The following is a 24,245-nucleotide window of genomic DNA, read 5'->3' as shown; positions in this document are numbered from 1 at the left end:
TAGAGCCCAGTCAATGTTTACCAACCCAGTCTCGTCAACACCAAGACATGACTCTTTTGATGGTACAGAACAACCTGGTCAGACTTTAGAACCTGATCAGAATACTCAGACTGGACATGGTAACACTGACAACAAAGTTATTGCTGAAATAGCTTCCAACATCGGCTTCTCTATTGTTGAGAGCATAGTTTTGTGCATTGAGTCATGTTTGGGTCAAGCAATGAATGTGAGTCGTGGAACAAGTGCTCCTATGTTAGACCCTTCATTGTTGAAACTGGGGGTCCGATCTGAGATTAAGGAACCACAGAACTTCAAAGGGGATGGTCACAACACTTGCTCAGAGTGGGAACGATTGCTTTCATGAAAAAAGAGGCATTGCTCTGGTTGACCAAGCAGAAGAGGTGATGAGCAGACTCGTTGGAAGGGCTAGAGAAGTGGTCAGAGTGGGTGTACGCAGCCAACCTTCACTATCTTTAAGTGAGAGGCCCGAGCCCATTTTTGAAATCCTGGAACAGCACTTTAGTGACACAGTCTCCTTTAGTATCCCAAAGCGGCAGGCTGTCTCCACCGAATAAGAGTCACTGATGAGAAACCATTTCGCTTGCCATGCCGTCGTGTTCCGCCGACGCGAGACGTGAAGCTAAGGGAGGCACTTGATGAGATGGAAGAGAGCTCAGGATTTGTAATGACTTTCGGTGGCTTAATGCTAGAACTGTTAAAGATGCCCATCCACTCCTGATGCACATGCTGCGTTGGGCGGTAACCTGTTCTTTTCGACGATGGACCTTACTTCCGGGTACTATAATGTGGAGGTTCATGAGGATGACAGAAAATTCACAGCCTTTGCTTCACCTTTTGGACTTTACGAGTATAACAGAATGCCTCAGGGGCTGTGCAATAGTCCGGCAACATTTATGAGAATGATGTTGAACATTTTTGGCGACTAGAACTTCCTCAGCCTTCTTTGTTACCTGGATGATGTTTTGGTGTTTGCTCCCACAGAAGAACTTGCTTTGGAGCGGTTGGAAGTGGTTTTTCAAAGACTGAAAGCGCACAACCTCAAGCTGGCACCAAAGAAGTGCCATTTCCTGAGGAAATCGGTCAAATTTTGGGGTCACATTAATAGTTCAGAAGGAATTAGAACAGACCCAGACAAAGTTGCCTCAATCACATCATTGAGGGAGTCTCATCTCATGGAACCAGGCACAAATGAAGATAAGATCGTTCTTGGGAATGGTAGTCTGTTATCATATATTGAGAACTGTTTGTCAATTGCCAGACTTCTGTTTGGACTGACTACTGGTGGTAAAAGTCCTTGTGGTGTGAAGAGGAAGGGCCAGCTAACTAGGCGGAAATTGTCTGCCACTGATTGGACTGATGAGTGCAGAGTTGCTTTTCACCACCTAAGAAGGGCTCTGTTGGATCCGGTACCCATGGCTCATCCAGACTTCAACCAGGCCTTTCTTTTTTCAGTTGATGCCTCTGCTAGTGGTCTCGGCGCAGTGCTATCACAGTTGTTGCCAGGTGCATCTATTGCCAGAAACGGTGGTTGTGAGAGGATGTATAGGACATTGGGAAACATGATCAGGGCACTTCCTCCGAGAGCCAAGCATAAGTGGCCTGACTCTTTGAAGGCACTTGCCTACAACTGCACAGTGCATGAAACGACTGGTTTTTCACCGTTTATGCTCATGTTTGGTAGAGTTCCGAGACTGCCACTTGGAGTATTTAGTATGCCAGACATAGAAGATTATGATCGCTATGTGCAAGTACTGAGAAAGGACTTGAAGGAAGCAACGGTCGCGCAGGCTGCTGCAACCAAACAACTGAAGCGTCCTTCTGACTTGTACAACAAAAAGGTGCGGGGTGCTCCTGTTGAGGTTGGCGATCGAGTGTTGTTAGCCAACAAAGCAGAACACGGCAAACGCAAGCTTGCAGATCGCTGGGAGAGTGACATTTATCTTGTTGTTGACAAGAGTGATGCAAGTCACACTTATAGAATCAAGAACACGTCAACTGAGCGCGAGAAAGTGGCGCACAGAAATTTGATTATGCCAGTGAACTTTCTTCCATTGCCAGATGATGCACTTGTGGACGGGAATGATGATTTTGTTGTCTCTTCTTCAGATGAGTCTGTGAATTTGGATGAGGCCATTGTTCCTGTGGAAGTGACATCTACTGACTCAGTTGAATACCGGACCAGAATGTGGGTGTCCTTCTTGCCGTCTGAGACTTCTATTCAAGCTGATTCAGAGGTGGATGTTGGGTACGTGTCTCAGGATGTTGTGACTAATGGGCGGATTGATAGTTTGAGGACTTCTCCTAGTCAGGCGATGATTTCCTCTGACTCGGCGCAAGCTACGGAGGTTCGTCTGACTGAATGAAATGATGACATTATTGGAGACTTGCCAGTGTCTGAGTCGTGTTTTAGGTCAATTCCTGAAGGTGACGCAAACAACTCTGAGGTGTCTGGAACAGTAGTTGATCGAGCAAGGTCGAGAGCAGGGAGAATGTTCAAACCTGTCACTCGATTTATTGAGATGATGCAACAGAAGGCTTGTCAAGGTTAGATTAGTTTGATGTGTTCTACTGGTGTGTGTTGCACATTTTTTTTTTTTATCCATCTTTGGATTGTTGAAGAACCTGGTGGTTATAGTGTTTTTGAGGTGTGTAGCAGGCACACTTTCCCTGTGTGTGTGAAGGAGTCTGGCCAACTTTTCACACTAATTCTTTTTTTTGAGGAAAGACTTGGGTCTGGGTATCTGTGACTACACTTTTAATATTATTATTTAAGATCTCAACTAGGTGGTAATTGGTCAGTGAATGTTTTGTATGCTGTTTTTTTTGTTTGTTTTGAGTGGTCTGTACCTCTAATTTTGTTGTTTTTTCTCTGTTGTGTTTTCAGATTGTGTCGGGGTGCAAGTGGAATCTGTTACTCGGGGTGCAAGTGGAATTTAGCTGGGGGGAATGTAACAGATTCCACTTGCACCACATTACGCTGCACATTTTCATTTTTGTATTTATTATTTATTTGGGGTTTAATTGTATTTTTGTATTATTTGTATGGTTGCATTTGTACAATGTTGTGATTCGCTGACACAAGGTCGCCAGAGATTGTGAATGATGTTGCGCAGCACACCTGTTCCTGACCATGCGTCGCTGTTTTTGATACAGATATAAAGAAAAAAAGTTATCGCGATAAATGTTGTAATTTCAGCGATAACGACAATTATCACGATAAATACATTTTCATTCTATTCCATTTGTTGAACACACTACAGCCTCTCTTGAAACTGTTTCAGGATGCAACTTATTAGTGGAGTTTGTGTCCAACATCATTATTTGTTTATATTTCAATATAACAGTTAACTAAGATGAGATGAGAAGAGATAAGAAATTCAATGTTTCACATCTCTGGCAGAACCTGGACGTGTCTGACAGACTGCTCTGCCAGCTTTATTTAGGGGTTAAATTGAGCCATCTGTATCTCATGTCTCTTAATAGTTTACTTTTAACTGTGGACTAGTCTTGACACACGTCCTAGATGCTATTGAAGAAATATTAGAAATAATGTGTATAAAGAGAGATGAGACTGCGTCTAAAGGCGCTTACACAGTAAAAACTTGTCTCTGTCTTTGTCTCAGGACAGAGCCCATTTAGCTCAAAAATCCCAGATGTGAAAACAAACAAACAGGGCACAGGACTTCTGGAGAGGTGGATTTCGGCCATGACAGGGATGCGATTTTGGTGCAGGCAGCGGAGCATTGGATGCAAGAAATTATGAAAACAAAGTTACTAAACAGGATGTCTATGCTGCAGCGAGTACTTGCGGTGTCCAATCGCTGTTTAGGCAGACAAACTTGATAAAACTGGATCAGCAAGTGTATGAGAGTGGACAGGCATGTGGACATGCAGCAATAAAGCAGCACAGCAAACTGAGACCCAGAGTATTCTTGAGTACTCCAACACGACTAGCAACTTCAGCATCAATGCAGCAACCAGCGGTGACATCTTACTGTCTTACAACGCACTTGCCCACCCACAAACGAGACATAAATTAAAACCACCCATGCATTTTCTAGTTGCTATGACAGTATAATGAACCTTGCAGGGAAGTTTGAGCTACATAAAGTTTGTTCAGTTTCTTGCCTGTAATGCAACAATCAGCTGCAGTCACATTTATAGACAATTAAATAGAATAATATAAATGAATATTATATAAGACTGTTCTCTGACTGTGCTTGCTAGGCTCGTGTGTCTACTACACTCTGACTAGACCTGAACTGTATGGAACTGTATACCCACAAAGTTGGCAGGCACATGATGTTCTTTCGTTTGTTTGCTTCTGTCTTTCTATCTTTTTTCTTTATTTCTTTCTTTGTTTCTTTTTATCATCCTCTTCCATTCATACGTTTAAAGACTCAACTGATGTTGAAATAGCATTTCTTTTTCTTATAATTCTTATTCTGCTCCCTCAGTGCAGTGCTTCATCACAGGTCAACCGTTTTACACTCAAGGCACAATATATGGTGGCTTTAGGAGGGAAATGAAGTGACAGTTGAATGGATGCTTTGGACCCAGTATCATAGTATGAATGAACAAATGATATGTCATATGTTGATATGAGTTTTGGATCAGGGCACTCACCACACACAAATCTTCATCCACAGTTAAGTTGGTCTTGAATTTCTGTGCCTGGAGAAAATAACACAACCATCAGAACATTAATAACCCCTGGACATGATGACAATAGCTCTGTTTTGTATGATCGACACTCCTTATACTTCCTTATACAATCTACATGCAATATGTATGTTTCATCTGTAATTGGGTGTATGCAGTTGGGTGCTGGGAGCCCTGCCCCTAACATTTCTAAGAGCTGCATCCACCTTGGGCGCAACACACTTAACAATAACAGGGCTATTATTGTCGCAAATCTGCTCCTTCTCAGACAAGGATGGTGAGGGCCCAATACCTTAACTCTGATGTGATGTGATATAATCGTGTTGTCTGTTGTCTGTTGTCTGTGTAGTGTTAAGACTGAATTGGTGGAGTTGCCATGAATTCAATTGATGACACTAAAAAAAAATGTTCTGAATGTACTTCAGGAGTCTTCCTTCAATTGAGGAAGGACCACATCCTTGGTTTAATAAACTGAGAGACCAAATTGATCCCAGTAAATCTATGCCTGTAGTTTCCCAACACCATGTTTAAATCTCTGGAGTGCTTTACTAGGACGACTTCGACACTCTCTCATTTGTAGATGTGGGTGAGTATGATAACAAGCAGTGGCAGCTTCAACTACTGAATTTCTAAAACACATTTCTTTTCTAAATAACTCATGAAATCGCTTGTACCTAAGACCGGATCAACGTGGGAGCCGGATGATGCAGCTCTGTTAGCAATTCGGAAGAAGTGACCCTTCAGTTGACATTATCTTTCCTTCTGATTGCATAAATCAGAACAACATGTCCCTGCTTGCTGGCTCATTTCCAATTCAGAAACACTTAGACGGAAAATACTCGCTTTTGTCTGTCTGGTTAGATAAGTCATATTAGGTGGATCTGTACATGGGGACTTCGTGCCTATTCATGAGAAGAAAGGAGTCACAACATGAGTCCAAAACTGTCTTATAGTCACTGCTGTTTTGTGAGGGGTTGGAATCTAAGGCTGGGGTGCAGGTTTTTTTTTTCTGTTCAGACCTGAAAATATTAATATTGCATATCTAAATATTTGAGATACAAATAAATATAAATTAAATCGTAAGCGAATTGAAATATGACTGTTTTAATTGAAGCAACACTTAATGACTCGAACATATGTAATCATGAAAGATATCCAAGCCACATTGCTAATAAATGTTTGAATGGTATCATATTAATAATCAGGAATCAGTCCTCAGGCATGAAATATTTACTAAAAGAGGAACTAATCTGGCAATTTGAGTGACTTTTAAAGTGATATTGGACTCCAACTGAACACATCAGTACGTAGCTGTTCGCACAAAACACTATAATTCAAAATATTTATATTAGAAAATTTTGTTCTACCCCAGTTACACTGACTATGCTGTGATTGGTCAGGAATAAACCTTCAGGCCTGCCTCTCCTAACAGCTGCTGTCAAACATTGGCATCTCACGGCTCATTTAACGCCATATAAAAGTCACACTAGGAAGTTACAATTTCTCACAGTCGAAGCCAGCTTTGTCACCACAATCAAGTTTCATTTGATTGTGGTGACAGTGTGTTCATGAAGAGTTTGTATTGGGGATTTGTGTGTTCATTTGCAAACAGAATAACTCCAAAATGTACAAAAGTACTCAATATCATTAAAACGTTCAGGGTTGGTTGGAGACAGACTGCATATCTGTGAAACAGAAGCAAAACCAGAGATTTAACTATTGTTCAGACTATATGATAAAGCACAATGTATTGGTGACAAATTAGTTGGCTTAATTAGTTTTCATTCATTAACTTGCTCCATATTTACTTAATTCACTTTTTGTTTCATATGCATTGCCTATTTTAGTCCATGTAGTATTTTAAAATATTTAATTTGGTCTTAAAGCACATCTTACTTTGCTAAAACAGCGAATCGAGTACCCATCTCTGGAAGGTGACGCTGAGCTCGTTGAGCGCTTTAATGCAAAGAAAATGCCTGTAATTTCATTGGTCTGATGTGAAGAATACTTCACATTTATTAATTTATTAATAATTGACGTCATCACCGGAGCAGACCTTCCACCTGGATCCCACAAACAAAGATACAAATACATACATTTATAAGGAAGCCTTGTTGCGCACGATGAAGACTATGATATATGCATTTTTGGCATTAAGTTTTGTTAAGTCATGTTCTGGATCTAACTGTTTTAATTTGTATTTGTTTCATTTTCTTGAGGTCTTATTAGCATGTCCCTCCATTCACTTTATTGATTGCACAAGGTGTCATGCTAAATGCAAACTTTAAAGTCAAGACAGTTTTGCTGCTTAGATCGAACTTCCCCTAAATCCCCTAACTTGTACACTGCACATATGCCAATCAAGTTTACTGCACATAAACAGGTTTTTATTCAGTTTCACCAGCGCTTGTCACTGCTGCCCTCAACACACATCAGTCTTCATTCAATCAATTCCATTTTTGCTATGTCCCAGCTGTTTTGATCTCTAATATACCTGGTGTTATAACATTCATCACTGAGCCTCTATTAAATTTAGTTCTGGACAGTCACAATAGTTTCCACAGCTGCCCTGCCTCTTCTATAGTTATTGACAACAGTGGCAGCATTTCACAGAGAAAGTGGAGGACGCAAAGTGAAAGGTTTCCTGAAAGTGCTGTGGATGCACTGTCCAAAGAAATCCCCCATGACAGTATACATATGTATACAGAAGCATAGATACAAAACCCTCCCATGAGAAACCACGGAACAAGACTGGTTATGAACTACTGACTGGAGACCATGGTCCGTGTGTGCTCCCATAAGGTGTTTGTGTGTCTCACCTGTAAATTCCCACAGAAGTGGTAGATGCTTTGATCTGTGTTTATGTGGTTATCAATGGTGTTGGAGTTGCCATCACGGTTCTTTTTGTACGGCAATGTTGTGGAGACGGTTGTGTGAGCTGGTGGCACAGGCTGCCACGCACTCACATCTGTTCCATTACCAAATGCTTGGATTGCGTTACCTACAGCAAACACAGAAAACAGAAACAATCAATTTATATATATATATAGTCTTTTGATCAGTTCCACACCGGAAAAGCCTCACTCAGTATTTTCTGGCAATGTTTCACAAAATAACAGCTGACATGGTCCTAAATCATACACCTTTTAGCCCCCAAGTTCAAATAAAACTTTATATTCCATCAACAATTAAAGGTGAGTTAGATGGCCGTTAGTCTGCATTATCACTTCAACACATTATTAATTCACTACAAGTCTAAATTACTGCTGATGTTACTGTTTGCCATTACAGTCCGTTAGTGGCCCTATTAATAGCCTTCTGTGGCTTTGATGTGGAACACGCACACACTCGTGCACCATCGCAGCAACGGACAACTGAGTGCCACAAAACCAAATGCAGCAGTGCCTCGATTTATGAATCTAATTCATTCTGCGGTGTATTTTGTTACTGTCTGTTTGTTAGTAATGATGCTTTCACAGCAAGCTAACAACCATACAACAGCGATGACATCTAACAAAGTTTTCATTGTGTTCTGCTAAAGTCAGTTTGTCGTTAATGTCATTGGAATATCAATTCTCACTCATTTTCACTTCGAGGGCGTCACATATTGACAACTCTCAAGTGGGCTTTTGCATCACACGTTGATGCAGAAGGCGGTTGCAATCCATGTTCAGAATCAGAATCAGAATGTTGAACTTCATGTTGACCATGTTGGTTCATAGGACTCAAATGTTTGCACTTTTTTGGTTTCATTGGAACTTCAAACATTTGACCTATATTGGAAAAATATATACATTTAAATATATATACCTGAAATCCTAACCCTTTGTGTAAACTGTTGAAGGGAAATTGTGTTATTTAACTAATTTCACATTTATTTGTCTTGTGTTTAATCATCATCAACTAACTAGAGGCACAATCACAAAATTATTGAATGATCATCATGTAAAGTACAGCATCAAGGTTCAAATCTAGTCCTATATTTACTAGGGGTGTAAGAAAATATCAAAATGTATTGCTCCGGTATTGCTATACATAATCTCTTGCAAGATACCTGCCAATGCACATTCATGATATTTACTTGGTTTTGGATCAATACAAAAATTCTCAGAATCGTCCAGCTCTTTTTAGTAAAAACAGCACAGTCACTGAACGGTGATTTAAGGCACTTTATCTATAAAATGACGGAAGAAAATCTGATGCCTGAACAGGGAGAGTGACGCAGTCAGAGGTGTCCAGTGGACACAAAGAAACTATCAACTATGAACACCTTTAAAATGTTGCTGTGGGCACACAGAATGTTGACAAACACGGAATTAACTGCTAGAGGGAAGCAACACCTTCCCTGTGTTTATAAGCAAAAACCATTGATGTTACCAGTATTGAGAGTGAACGTGTCTGTGAGGGTGATTTCACATTTCTCAGGTGTCCGCTGTGCAGCTTGGCAAGGTAGTATTTTAACTCTAATGAGCGCTTCACTACAACAAAGTGGGCGGTTTGAATTTATCTTCCACATGACATGATTGGAAAGTCCTGTATTATTTTGCTGTGAGTATAGCTTCATGGTCTTCCCTCTGTTCTTATTTTCTTTGCTCTGTTGTCTCACCATAAGTCCTAACTTGACTGCATCACAGATAACAAGGCTTCAGCAGAATGTCTATGCTCTCTTATATGTGTGCAGGAAGCAACACACTTATTCTGCACATGGTCAGTGTTTGTATGAAAGGCTTTAAAATATTTCCAAGGAGTGTAGTTAATTTGTTATGGAGCAACTGATGTTTTATCTCATGGTATGATCCTGTTGACTATAACCACAACCCACAGTTGGGATCAGTTGTGTTCAATAAACCACTGTGGTGGACGGGTTCGTGGGTCCCAATGATCCTCGGAGCCATATTACCGAAGGTGTCTTTGGCACTGCATTATGAGACCAATGGAAATTGAATTACTGTTTTGCGAATTGTGAATTACATCAAAACACAGGAGGAAGAAATATTAGGAAATAATAGAGGCAGGGAAGTGTTGGGACATTGAATGCAGAGACCTTTAGAGGAAATGGAATGAAGGTATATGACATGAGGTATCATGAAACAGAATTGCAGGGTTGATGAAACAGTGTCCTGACTTTTGAGTGGCCACTAAATGGCACTGTTTAGAAATGCTGTGAGGTTTCATTTTACATTTTACACCAGCCAGTGCCATCGCATGGCCTCTGAAAAACAGAATCCTGTTTTTCTGAAGCCCCATCAACCCTCCAGTATCGTGTGTCATGAAAACTCATCTACCCATCATGAGGAGCGTGCCAGCTGAGTCGGACGATACACAAGGAAAATTGTTAATTCAGGTAAGGAACAATACATATATATATATATATATATATATATATATATATATATGTGTGTGTGTATCCCATGTTAGGGAAGATGGAGTCAGACAGGGTCTTGAGTTTGAAAGTAAAAGTTGATGAAGTCATGATGAATGATGCATTCAAGATGGTGCAGACGAAGGCTGGCCTGGAATTATTGTGTGTCTTATTTTGCTTATTTTTGTGTATTGATGGAGCATCCGCATGTTCTTATACATGAGATCAGTTGATGAATATCAGGGCTATGACTCCGTCTATTTTTGGTGTCAGTTTCGGAGTTAGTTCACCTTTTGGTTGGGACAGAGAAGGAGAGGGAAACGTATCGGTGCGCTGGTTCGCCTACGTCGATGAGGATCGCGCACTCTGCTTCCCGTGACAATCAGCAATAAGATGGATGAACTGGCACTGATGTTGAGAAGGAACAGAGACTTTTCCTCCTCTTGTGTTTTGTGTTTCACGGAGGCGTGGTTGAGCGATCTCACCCTGGACACTGCGCTTCATTTGGAGGGATTTCAGATTTACCGCGCGGGCCGGGTTCCGGAGCTCACCGGTAAAACGGAGGCCACGAGTCTGTGAAGCTGATCAAGTTTGTGGATGACACCACCATCATGGGGCTCATCTCAGATGGAGATGAGTCGGCTTACAGGAGGGAGGTGGAGCGGCTGGTGTCCTGGTGCAGCCACAACAACCTGGAGCTCAACGCCCAGAAGACAGTGGAGATGGTCAACGACTTCAGGAGAGTCACACACGCTTTCTCAGTCCCCTCTCATGTTGGCTGGTTCACCCATTTCCATTATGGACTCCTTCTGCTTCCTGGGCACCACCATCACAGAGGACCTCAAATGGGAGCCAACCATCAGGTCCCTCATCAGGAAGGCCCAGCAGAGAATGTTCTTCTTGAGGCAGATACAAAAACTGCCGACGAAGTTGTTGGTGGAGTTCTACACAGCCATCATCCAGTCCATCCTCACCTCCTCTATCACCGTCTGGTACAACAGCTCCACCTCCAGGGACAAGAACAGACTGCAGCGCATCGTACGTTCAGCTGAGAAGTTGATCGGTTGCAGCCTGTCACCTCTTCAGGACCTGTATGTCTCCAGGACCCAGAGACGCGCGGGTCGGATCAGAGCCGACCCTTCTCATCCTGGACTTGGACTGTTTTTTTTTGTCTTCCCACTGGCAGGAGGCTACGGTCGATCCAGACCAGAACTTTCCGTCACAGACCAGCCTCTTCACCTCTTGTTTTCTCGGACAGACACAACTTGGTTCCAACAGCTTTTGTGCTTTTGTTCTGAGTATTGCTCATGAAATACATTGATATTTTGACATCCATACTGATGATATTTTGACAAAAACCTTCTACTATACGACTGGTTAATATTTGATAACTGGGTTTGTGATCAACAATTTACTTTTTTCGTTTTGTCGGGACAAAAGGTGCCTTTATGGCCACTGTTCTGTCTCTTGTCATGATAATCAGTGCAATCTTGAGCAAAGCTTGGCTCACAACATCCTCATTCTAGCTGCCAGTTTTACATCTAATGTCCACTTGATGGTACTAGTCAGCAAATGAGGCTCTCCGTGAGGTACTGACTTAACTCTTTGGTAAAACCAATTGCATTGAAAGCTTCAAAGCTTCACAGAGCTTCATCTGAACATCACTAGTATGCAGAAAGAAAGAAAAGTTCTGGGGTAAACTTGATGAGGTGGTAAAGGGCCTTTCTCAGAGATAGAATAGTGGTGGGGACGGTGATGTAGTGGGGATGGTACCATGTAGTCAGGTAACGGAAACGTATTGGGCTCAAATGAGGGAAAATCTCCTGATTTGCCAAGGAGAGAAAGATGTATTCAGTGCAGCCGGGCAGGGAGTGGCAGCAGGTATGGATGTGTACAGGGTTCGGTTATTAGGAACAAGCAAGTAAGCTCTTATGAAATGATATGACAAAACATATACATAAATTGGACATGTGGGATAGGGCCCACTGACGGCACAATAGAAAACAACCACAAAATTATTCCTCTGTGGCACCATCCTTCTGCTTTGGTACACACCTTAAATCAAAATGATGAAGGAACTTACGGAGGCAAGTGTTGTCTGTGAAGAACTCAGTCAACTTGTCACACTCATCCTTGTTGTTGCCACTGTTGCTGCAGTCACAGTACGGTGACACACTCATCTTTGAAGAGCGGAGGTAGTTCGGAGTCATCACTGTGCCTGCAAACGAAAACAAGGGGTGGAACTGTACATCAACATCTCTTTGATATGTTTGTATATACAGGCGAGTGTTTTAGCATATGGACGTGCGTGCATGTGTGTTCGTCTTTCTAGCCCTCTCACTTCAGAGCTGGAGTCAACAAACGATTCCTTGCAGGGGTCCTAGGGCTAGATCGTAGTGATGGCTTGCTGAGGTCTCATGACACAGCATCGAAGGGTTTATGAGGTTTCATGAAACAGTGTCCTGATTTTCAGAGGTCTCACACCCATCCTTTTCCCCTCTTCATTGATCAGACCCAGGAACCCTAGTGTTTGTCTTTCTCGTCTTCTTTCCTGGTACCTCCTGGTCCAACTGAGTATATCCTCTCTGACCTCATACCCATTTTGTTCTATCACCTTTGCCTCTGATATACCATTTTACAATCATAGATTTTGTAGTCACTCTGAATGCAAGCATGAGCCTCTCCAATTCTGCTCCTTTTCTTTGTGTCTGCACCACTGTCTCAAATCATAGTGGGCACCACTGAGAACCTTTCCTTTCACACAAGCTGCAACTCTTCAGCTGAGGTGACTAAATGTGTTCAGAGAAATTAAGTTTGTTGTTGTTTAATAAAGCTGGAGATGCTTCTCCAGCAGACACAGGAAATAAAATAAGCAATGTGAAATGTGCATTAAACTGTCACACTGCCGCAGAAGCGCTCTGTTATCTCCCTCCTTTTGTGGACGATAAAAACACAGCGTAATAAGAATGCTTAATCATTGTTAGTAACGTGTGGGGTTTCAGTGGGAGTCAGAGCGCAGCTGAATTCATTGAAGAATTGCCTTGAGATGCTCTGGAAAGAAAATTGCTGTGGTCAGTGATTTCTGACTGTTGGATTCAGCACTGTGTGTGTGTGTGTGTGTGTGTGTGTGTGTGTGTGTGTGTGTGTGTGTGTGTGTCAGTATTTGCTCGTTTATGCTGGCTCGTGGGGACCAACTCCTGACAATACACTGTCCTTGTGGGGACCTTATGTCTTTGTGGGAACCTCATGCTGGTCCCCACGGGCCCAAACCTCAATTTGAGGATGAAGGCTTCAAAGTAACTGTGTCATTATAATTAGGTTCAGGTTTGGTTCAGAGTCATGGTTAAGGTGAGCCAGTTGTTTTGGATGGTTAGGTTTAGGGGGAGAGGCTGGGGAAAGCATTATGTCAATGAGAGACCTCCCCATGTCCCCACAGGGATAGAAATACAAACGTGTGTGTGTGTACATTGATTATCCTACTTTGTGGGAGTGGATTCTTGACAAATCACTATTATTGTGAGGACTGTATGACACTGTGGGGACATTTGGCTGGTCCCCACAAGGTTAATTCTAAATTTGAGGATGAAGACTTCAGAATAACGGGGCCATTATAATTAGGTTTAAGTTTTGTTCATGGTTCGCTGTCAGTTTCACTGCTAGAGTTGGCTGACGAAACAACCAACGTGGAATGGTAATTGGTGAGCTATGGTGCTGTCATAGTAGAATCTATAGCATGAGATATTAGTATTATATCCAGATACAGCATTTGAGGATCAATACTTGTTTCAATTGCACTGGTTAGTGAATTACTGTACAAGTTATTATATCACTTTTTTTTTAATTATTATATAGAAGATTGTCAGGCCCACTTGCTTGCTTTTAAGGAGTAGTTGAGTTGTAAAAAACATTTCAGGGTGTGGTCGTCAATTTGTTTTCATCCATAAAAAAAGAGGGCTGGACTGCATTTCAGATAATGCTGTGTCAGTGTACTGCATGTCTGTATGGCCTTAATGACTCCCATAGGTGTAGATTGACACTGTACCTAGATGTATTTGGTGAGCGGTTTGCCATGCAGTGCAAGGGGTATCTAATGGGGTATCTATTTACACAATTGGAAGAATAAAAAACGTTCTGGCTTAAAGATTGCTTCATTGTACTTGCTATAAAACAAGGAGAGATTGAATGGGATTTCAATTTTTTTCAATTGGGAGAAGGAACTGCATGATGAGGTGGTGAATAAATAAGGTCGAAAAGATGTAAAGTGAGGCTAACAAAACTAAGTCACGGTAATTACAAAGCCAATCCTAAATCTGACAGTTAATGTTTTTGTCAGACATCAATCGCGCAGCTTGTTGCTGAATCGCGCAGCTTGTCGCTGTGAACTAACATTCTTTTGCAAATAAGAAATGTTGACTGATGTTTACCTCAGAAAAAAGATAGTGTCACAAAATGACCAGTGCTTGACTCACCAATCAGCCCAGAGTACGCCAGCAGACAGTCTGCATAGTTTTCTTTCAAGCAGCCTGAGAGAGAGCGAGGCTCAGGCTGACAGTTTGCAAAGAAATCAGCCAGACGAGACCTGAAGCACACAAATGTTTCAGATTTGAACACGTCACTTCTTAGAAGAACAAGATTCTTCTTTCTTGAATGGGGAAATTCCAAGTCGGGGACAAAGGGACAAAACAGCATGACAATGACAAGAGCAACACAATGGAGACAAGACCAGCTGCTGATGAGAAAACCATTAGTACTATCATAAGGCACTTTGTGATTCATTATTTTGGTGACTCAGTATGAAACCCCTTGACCTTTCTTTTCTCCTGGATTTCTAGAAGGCCTCTCAACTCTGAAGTACGGATAATATCACAAGTGATCACTGGACTGGAAACTGATCTCTCCTTGACTGCTTGTAATCAGACTATTGAAGAACAACTAACACAACTGCAGTGGACTGTTTGCATTCTGGAGAAAACAAGGCTGAGGCTAATTCTCATTTCCACTTTGTTCAATCACTTGTGAAATTGAAATGAGTGATGTGCGGATCAATCCTGAAATATCATTATGTACGATACCGGATCTTGATTCTCTAAAATCGTTTTTCCAAACAAAATATCGATACTTTCGATACTTCAGTAATTTGAGGTAATGTATAGTCTTAACAGGAACACGATGAAAAGTAACTAAACTATTGCAATCCTGTCTGGACATGCGGTTGGTGAGAACTACTCTTCTTCTGCCCGAATGACCGATCGTAAGCAGAGTGATGTGTGGAGCTACTTCAGCGCCACAAACAACCAAGAAGCTGTGTGTGACGCCTGTCGGAAAACAATACGAAGTTGTGGCAACACAACAAACATGGTGAAACACTTAAGGTTAAACCACGCAGTTCAATACTACGCATCGATGAGGCCGAGGGAGGTGGACTGTTCAGCGTCCGCCTCGGTTGCAGCTGCCAAGATGAGACAAGACGTCTCTGTCGGAGTCATTCTGTGCAGCAGGCAGGCAATATCCAGGTGAAGTAAAGTAGAAAATAATATAAATAATAATAATAAAGCAATAGTATGTGTACCATAGAGATAATCACAGAAATAATCTCACCCATTTTAACTTTAGCCAAGATTAGTTCATGTAAGGATTGCTAGGTAATTCACCATTTAAGTAGATCTTTTAAATTTTACAGTGCAAATAGAACTGCAGGAGAAAAAAAACAAAACAAAACATATATATATATATATATATATATATATATATATATATATATATATATATATATATATATATATATATATATATATAACTTGAATTAATCATTTATATTAATTTAACAGTGCAATTATTGTGGCACTATTTGTGTAAATATCTTACTTGCAATTTCAGTTTTGAGTTGCCAGTGTAATAGTTGTTTGTACCTAATATGTTATTAGGTGTAGTTGAACCTAATAACATTAGATATTCAGTGCTGAGTAGTCCCATAATTTGTTTTTCAGTGAGATACCTGGGAATTACTGCCACTTCCTTACTGGCAGAGAGAGTCTTTTCAAAGGCAGGAGAGGTTCTGAGCAAAAAAATGGAACAGACTAAAGGGGGAGACGGTAAATATGCTATTTATGTGGTTGTTAATCATTAAATAATAATTTATTGTAATGTATAATGTATATATAAATCAATAAACAATAAACAAGTTACTCATCCTTGTACTCTCAAGGAAGCTATGATTAGGTGTAGTCACATGCATATAGGGCTCGGTATCGGTATCAGTGATACCAGCCTGAATATTACTCAGTATCGGATCGGAAAGAAAATTAGTGGAATCGAACATCACTAATTGAAATGGACTTGCAGCCAGGGGAAAGTGTCCGTTCCAATCTAGACTCTTGTAACCAACTGAAGTCATTGTGGCGAGTCAATCTCACTCTCTCACTCGCCGATGACCTGAAAAAGAGTTATAGATGGCCCAGGCTAGAAGAAGATTGCCAACACGCTGAAACTGAGCTGCAGCATGGTGGCCAAGACTACACAGCGGTTTAAGTAGACAGATTCGACTCAGAACAGGCCTCGCCAGGGTCGACATATCCAGAGGTTGTCTTTGGAAAATAGAGTGCTGCCAGCATTGCTGCGGCAGTTGAGGTGGTGGGTGGCCAGTCAATCAATGCTCAGACCATACGCCAAACACTGCATCAAAATGGTCTGCCTGGCTGTCATCCCAGATTGAAGTCTCTTCAAAGGTGATGCGCAAGAAGCCCACAAACAGCTTGCTAAAGACATGCAGACTAAGTATGTTCACACTCCAAGCTACTTCTGCAAGTGACACAACTGATTTACGTTCAAAGTCAATAAAGTCGTGGCAATTGATGGCGATCAGCAGTTACCAATATGGCGTCGACTGCAGTGGGTGACACAATGTGATTTGTGCTACATTCTGCGAATCTGGCCACTGAAGACGACACAACTGGGCTACGGCAACCATGGCAGTAGTTAAATTCTTTGAAATACTTTCATCAAGACCAGATCTACAAGTTACATGCGCAGGAGGAGAAGCTAATCGCTGCTGTTGTTTACCTGCAGACTTTTTGCCTTACCCGTCGTGAGTGACACTAATTTTGTAATTTCTACTAGGACTTAAATCGGAAGCATCTTGTGAAATCTAGGGAATGTTCGCCACAATGGTGGCGTTCCTGGTGATTTGAGATACTTATTTACTTTTATCAAGTTAGAACTGCCTAAACGCAGTGTCTGCCTAGTTTACATTGCAAATTCTGCAGCGACTGTGGAAATTATGTATGTATTGCGACATAAATAATTACTGTTTCTGTTAAAATTTTAAATGTTCAATATCAAATGTTTCTGTCCAACGTTGTTTAAGCACAGTCATTGTGACATAACTAACTTTTGATTAACACCATTGGTGTCCTATACAGATAATTAATTAACTCGACTTTCAATATGTACAGGACACCAAACAACCAATGAGAGGGATGGGGTCCCCAGTTGCTCAAGCATCTTCTGATGAACTCTCATGACAGTTATCAAGGTCCTGGTACCAGACGCCACCCCACCTGCTCCTCTCTTGACCCACATTGTTCAAAACACTGTCTGATAATAATTCTGGGTGTAGTATAAATTAATGATAAGTGAATGATTTTATTTTTTTGTTTTTGCGGAAAGTGGCTTTAAGGAAAAAAAATCAAAAGCACACAAAAACACAGCTGTGTTTTATTGCAGAGAGGAATTATAATATGCAAGGACCTTTCCTCTACGTGGGTGGCTCTTGAAGGAACAGTTGTGGAGCACTGATAGCTTTTTTTTCACGATGGAGAAGCTTAAATTTTCGACAAAAAAGGTCAGTGGCTGTGGTCCCCTGGTGAGCTCCTGGAAGTGGACAGTCACACCAACGTGGAAGCAGTTGATGAATGAGCCTCCAGCTACAGAATATCTGCAAAATATAAAACATACATAGATATGTAAACATAAATATGTAGGTGAGAATTTTATATCAACCACACAACAGTACATCTACCTCACAGGATAAATGCAACACATTTAACAGTTGGATTTTTTTTTTTTACCACAAAGTGGTGCTCACTGACAAGACTCAAACAATGTTGTAAATATACACATTATTATGTAGAAATTATTGATGGTGGCAGATTAGGTATCTCCAAAAATTTGTTCATTTACAAAAATTACTCGGCAAAGTTCAAGAATTGATGACGGTCAGAAAGACACAATTCGGCATACACTATTACACATTAACTTGCTTACCGGAGACATCCGTTTGCCAGAGGATATACTGTGGAAACTTGGTGTCCTGCATTTGGCCATTGATCAGGTCAACAGGTCATCCAACTGACGGCGATTCCGCCTGAAGTACCAGTCGAAGCGGCCGCTTCCAGTCAACGTTCCTGGAGGAAGTGGTTGAATTCACCAGTGTGAGCGCCTATGGCGCAATAATGTGGCGTTGACCTACTTCGGTGACGTGTTCGAGCCGGGTAGGTGACAACTAATCACAATATGAGGAGGCAACCTGCCACTGATGAATGCTGCTACCACGACTAAAAAGTGGCGGTGGTGTGAACGTTCCTTCAGGACATGGATTAATGAAACCATGAGCTATGGTATGATGAGACCAAGATAAGCTTATTTGGTTGAAGAGTACAAAGACGAGTGTGTTAACCCTACTATCAAGCGTGGCAGTGGGGGCGTCATGCTCTGTGGCTACACGAGTGCTTCTGGCACTGGTGAGCTACAGTGCATTGAGGGAACCATGAACGCCAACATGTACTGTCAAATACTGAAGCAGAGCATGATCCCCTCCCTTTGGAAACTGGGCAGTATTCCAACAAGATAACGGCCCCAAACCCGCCTGCAAGATGACCACTGCCTTGCTAAAGAAGCTGGGGGTGAAGGCGATCTGTGGGGTATCCTCAAATGGAAAGCAGACAACCGCAAAGTCTCTGTCATCTGTCAGGAGGTGTGAAGAAGGATTCCAGAGGCAACCTGTGAAGCTATGGTGAATACAATGCCCAGGAGGGTGAAGACAGTTACTGCAAAACATTATACATGTAATAAAACAAAATACTGACCCTGTGGGTCCAATCTGGACCCTTTCACTTCTGTTGCCTATGGTTTACATGGGACTGAGTTATTTTGAGGGAACAGTAAATATACACTGTGACACAGTAAATACACTAACTACTTTCCATGCTGTCAAAGTGCATTTGTCCTATGAAAAGAAGTGATTAAATATTTGCAGAGATGTGGGTCCACCTGTCACATTTTTGCCAATATTTTACGGACAGGGAAGAATGTATTTCATAGGACACAAATTGGAAGTCATAGTATCCATTATATTAGTATCAGCATTGTGCTCACAGAGGCAGTCAGGGGCTTGTAAGAAACACTTTAAACTGTTGTGTCACAAGAAAAATCAAGCTGTTATGTATAGGTCATGCGTTGATCCAACCCCTCCAAATTGCATTCTTCATCTCACATTTGATTTGCTCAATGATTGGCTGAGAATGTGGCCCTGATCGTGGCAAAGCAAATGGCCTTACATGTATGCGGTTTAAATTTGATATAAACACAAATCCAGCTGTGGAATAAAAACGTGTGATACAATATTCATCATTGATAGAAATGCATGAAGTATGGTACAGCACGGTTCAATTTTCATTTCTTTCTTAGTAAAACGGAAATTCGTTTGGAAAAAGAGCTTAAAAAGTCACATTTTTTGATACATGAGGCTCCAGGACACTGACTAGGTGAAAAGTAGTCTGGTCTCTGACCTGCAGATGTAATTGGTCTTGCACAAAGCCTGCAGCTCAAGGCAGTTGGGTTTCAGCTTTTCTTCATAGGAGCAAACGGGGACAATGGTTTGACGTCTGCGCTCAGAGCATGCTGTTTGGTCACTTGCTGGACACGAGCAGAACAGCATGCCATAGCTGTGTTCCACAGGAACCTAGAAAGAGGGGACACAATCATTGTTCCTGCAATAGTCCATCACCAATATGCTCTGAAATTGTGTACTGTTCTGGACCAGCATGTCATAAGGACAACCCACTGGTTGTCTGCGGCCCAAATAAGCTCAATGTCAAACCGGAAATTTCATTTTTACACAAACAAAGGAAAAATAATGCTGTGTACCATCTTTTGCTTTACTATTAGATTGCATTTTTTATCTTCTTTTTGTCATCATCATTTTTAAGATTTTGTCAGTCTATCAAATGCTTGTCAGGTACTCTATGGGAGCACTAGCATCATTGCACCGCAAGATTGTAAAGCTTCTGATCCAGCATCACATTTTTCCTGCATGTTTGAACGGATGCGTATTATGATCCAGCCAATCTACATCAACATTATTGTGAAAAAAAAAAAAAAAAACAAACAAACAAATAAATAAAGAAATACAAATTGAATCTAAAATGTCAAGCGAGCAAGCTGTGCTCTGCACCACACCTCTTCCCTCTTCCAGCAGTGAGCAGTGAGCGCGGAGCTCAGTAGAGCTCTTGCTGTGGATGCTCCAATAATGTCATCAGTTGGAAGGGACATCGTTCTGCATGGGAACCGAACATCTCTGATTAGCAGTTTCATGTGTCTGAGCATTTTTTATCTTCACATCTGAGCTTGTTAGACACACTGGTATTTTCTCCCATGAGACACCACTGCCAGTAATTACACACATTTTGTGTCTGATGGCAAAATCAATGACGCCTTTGTGCGCAAGACACAAACAGATGTGATGATATATTGTGATTCTGACCAGCAGATCACCAACTCTCTTTAAAAACACACTTTGAGGACACTTAGCTTTAATCAACTATCAGAGGCATAGCGCGTTGGTTCCAGGGGCAGTGGGCTTTTTGGGGCCATTACAGTAATGAATTCATGGCAGCTTTGCCTGTGGTTGTAGATGTGAAGCTCTGTGACTGTCTGACCAGTGTACAGATACAGAACAAACATAGTTATGCTGCTAATAAATGACAGCAAGTATAACTGTGGTTTGCTGGTGGAAATATGTGTGTGCCAAAGAATTGAAGTCACTAGTTACATGTAGGACATAACCTTTTTTTGTTTCAGTAACATCAGGTCACAGAATTGAGTGTCGGGTCACAAATATCTGTTACCATAATATTGAACCAAGTGTCTCAGATTCTCTCCTGTCTCTCCTCTCCCTTTTTTTTTTTTTTTTTTTTCCTTTAGGTGCATTTACACATCTGCTTGTTGTACACCCATATGATACTATTGTGGTGATTTACTGGAGATGTATTTTTGGTTCCAAATGAATATAAATAATAATTATACTTTTGGTAAGTATTCAGACCCTTGTGTTATCCTTGTTTACAGGTGCACTTGGAGAGGGGTTAAAACACTCCACAGATCAGTATTTATTTTACATTTTGGAAATATATAAATTCGCATAAGTTTGTGTGTTGGTTTGTTAAGGAATTAACAAACCAACACATTGTGATTGTGAACCAATGAAATGACTGATGATGAACATTTATTGACCCAGTCTGAAAAGTCTCTCTTCTGTTCAACACTGTTACTGAGACAAATATTTAGTTTCTTGTATTAAAAATGGGTTGTTGCCACTTTGATTCCAAGTCCATATTCCACAGGAAGCACACTAAGTGTCAGATTAAATAAATGAGAACGATTGAACAAATTTATCACTCTGCCAAAGTAAAGCAAGCATTGTCATATTTCATGAGTTAGTAATGTTGCAACAGCTAACAGGAACACTTCAACTACGTCATTCTCAATGTTGCCCAGCTGTCTGAGCTGATAGCCACCATCTGCAGCTTTGAAAATAAACACTTTTCGACCATTCAGATAGGAAGTAGGGCGGAGCTACATATGCAGCCCTAGAAATGTGGCAAAGCTAGGTAGAATGACAAATATTGGTATTTTAAAGCTCATGCATGGGAAGAAAACGTTAGCATTAGGGTCACTCTGCCATGGTCATCAGTCATTGGTTGGGTGACTGTAGATTTGAATAGTGGTGCTTGAAAATGCTATAGGTCACAGTTTTTGACTGTGTGCAGTGTGTCAAATTTATAATGACATCTGAGATGACAGAAGTGTGGAAAGTTCGATTCTGGAAACGTCTTGCAGTTCATTTAGCAGAATCTAAATGCAATTAAAATAAAGTCTTCTTAAGCCAATTGTCTGTTGTAAATGTAAATACTGTAGATTACAAATGATCCTCAGATTTCTATATTGCTGTGCAACGTGGACAATGTCGCTTCTTGCCGCTGCAGCACTCGGCTGAACTTTCATCTGGCACCAATTTCCTAAAAGCATTTTCCTTGAAGCCTTTTTAATATTCAACATATATCCTATAGGAATGAGACATATGGTTAGAACGTTTTGTTCAGTGGAAGAATAGCTCTCTGCTGGTGATCATTTGCCAGCTTTATCTCAATGGACAATTCCTCCAGCAACAGATCAGATCAGATTTCTCTGTTTTCTTTGTGGGGCAGGGATACAGTGAGCCCTCTTTTGATTGGATCATAAGAATGCATCCTGGCTACAGAACAGCCTGTTGAGAACTATTTTATATACTGTACTTGTGAATCAGTGAGCGTTTTATGTGATGCCGGCATGGCCAGGTTCATAGTCTCATGTTTTGCACCAGTAGGTCTGTTTTTACATATATTGTATTTCCTCTGCATGCCTTCCATGTGCTTTTACTTTGTTATTCTCCCTCATCTCCGTTTCCTGTCTTTAATTCACCTTCACAGACAAATGCAGCTCTCTTTGTGCGCTCGAATCCTTATTCAGCCGTAACTTTCCTACCTCGCTCTTCCTCATTTCACTCTTGCCTCTCTCCTAGTTCTATCCAGTCCACACGTGAGCACTTTTATCAGACTCACTCCTTTGTTATATATTCCATGAAGATTAACCCTTGCATGCGTGTGCGTAGTTACCACCACCGAGCGCTTTCAGTTTGTTGCCACTGCGTGAGCTTAACTCCAGGAGTGCTTTTCTGTTCACCCAGTTTTTAGCAGGACGATTCTAATCCGTCTGTCTTGTTTTCCAGATTCCTCCCATTCCTTGTGTGTTGATCCCGGTTCGCGTTTTGGCTTCCGGCGCCCTTAGTTTCTAGTACTTGTCTGTCTATATTGTTTATTTACATCTACGATTAAATTGTATAACTTAATCTTGTTGTCCATGTCATCTGTCAACCAACTCTAGCTGCACTTGGGTCCATCCAGACATTATGACACATAGTTAGAAACCTACCATTATTCTGAATGGCAATCATAGTTCATGAGGTTTTTTTTTTAAATTTATTTACATTTTGTTTCTTGAATTAGAATATATTTGAAATTACGAATCTATGAATCAATCTTAGTCTCATCAACGGGTGGTAAAGATATCACTCTGTTGCTGTATGAACACAATTACAGCTAAAAAAACAGGACAACTTAATGATGCGGCACTCATACATCATGTCAGCAAAGTAGGAAATGAAAGGTAAGACCCCCATATGTTTTGCTTGTATTCATTTGTGACACCTCACCTTGTCAAAGAACTGCCTCAGGGCCTTGTGACACTTTCTCTTGTTGCAGACCTCAGCTGTGGACACTCGGCTGGTGCACGGACTGATGTATGCTGACCGGTACTTCTTACATGTGTCATTCAGGTTACAGGCTTTGGCTGCATTCAGACAGTTGTTCTCTCGAGCAACAGCAGGCTCACCTGTTGAAACCACAACAGGGACAAGTTATGAGTGAGACACCATCCAAAGCCAAGGAGACCAGTCTCAGCATCTAAAGACATGCTGTCACGTGTCCTGGATGATAGATAATCTGGCTTTGGCTTTGTATACACACTCCTTCGCACTTCGCAAGTGAGTGACTGCAAAAGCATTTACATAGACCAGATCCCAAAGTGGAAAATTACTCCTTTTGTAGTATCTTAAGAGTTAATTGCTGCATAGTGATTGAAAGACGGGGTGATTTTTCCACCACCGTGGCAGATTCAGCAGGGGTTGTTCCTCTCTTCAATCATTTTAACCTTTTAAATCAGCGCTGATCACCGAAACACATTCAGGTATTAAGTCTGAAATTAAGTCCTGATTCAAGTTTCATCCACCCCATTCTTTTCTGACTGGTCAGGGTCATGCATTCACACAATTCTGGCGTCATAATTTCATCACAGAGCTAGAAAAACTTGGTTTCAAGACTTGAGAATG

General features: G+C 41.2%; 1 protein-coding gene across 3 annotated transcripts in view; it reads right to left on the bottom strand.

Annotated features, from left to right (window-relative positions):
• Window positions 1–24,245, bottom strand: part of gfra1a (gdnf family receptor alpha 1a) — a 94,828-nt gene that overhangs the window by 15,252 nt on the left and 55,331 nt on the right. For all 3 annotated transcript variants that reach the window (XM_053875195.1, XM_053875197.1, XM_053875196.1), the window contains 6 exons: window positions 23,571–23,749; window positions 19,831–20,003; window positions 14,515–14,624; window positions 12,129–12,263; window positions 7,503–7,684; window positions 4,648–4,695 (listed from right to left, as the gene is read on the bottom strand). In XM_053875195.1, the coding sequence (XP_053731170.1) occupies window positions 4,648–4,695; window positions 7,503–7,684; window positions 12,129–12,263; window positions 14,515–14,624; window positions 19,831–20,003; window positions 23,571–23,749 (827 nt within the window). The remainder of the gene's footprint in view (window positions 1–4,647; window positions 4,696–7,502; window positions 7,685–12,128; window positions 12,264–14,514; window positions 14,625–19,830; window positions 20,004–23,570; window positions 23,750–24,245) is intronic.

Source organism: Synchiropus splendidus, chromosome 9 (assembly GCF_027744825.2).
Source record: "Synchiropus splendidus isolate RoL2022-P1 chromosome 9, RoL_Sspl_1.0, whole genome shotgun sequence".
NCBI lineage: Eukaryota > Metazoa > Chordata > Actinopteri > Syngnathiformes > Callionymidae > Synchiropus > Synchiropus splendidus.
This window is presented reverse-complemented; position numbering and strand designations above follow the sequence as displayed.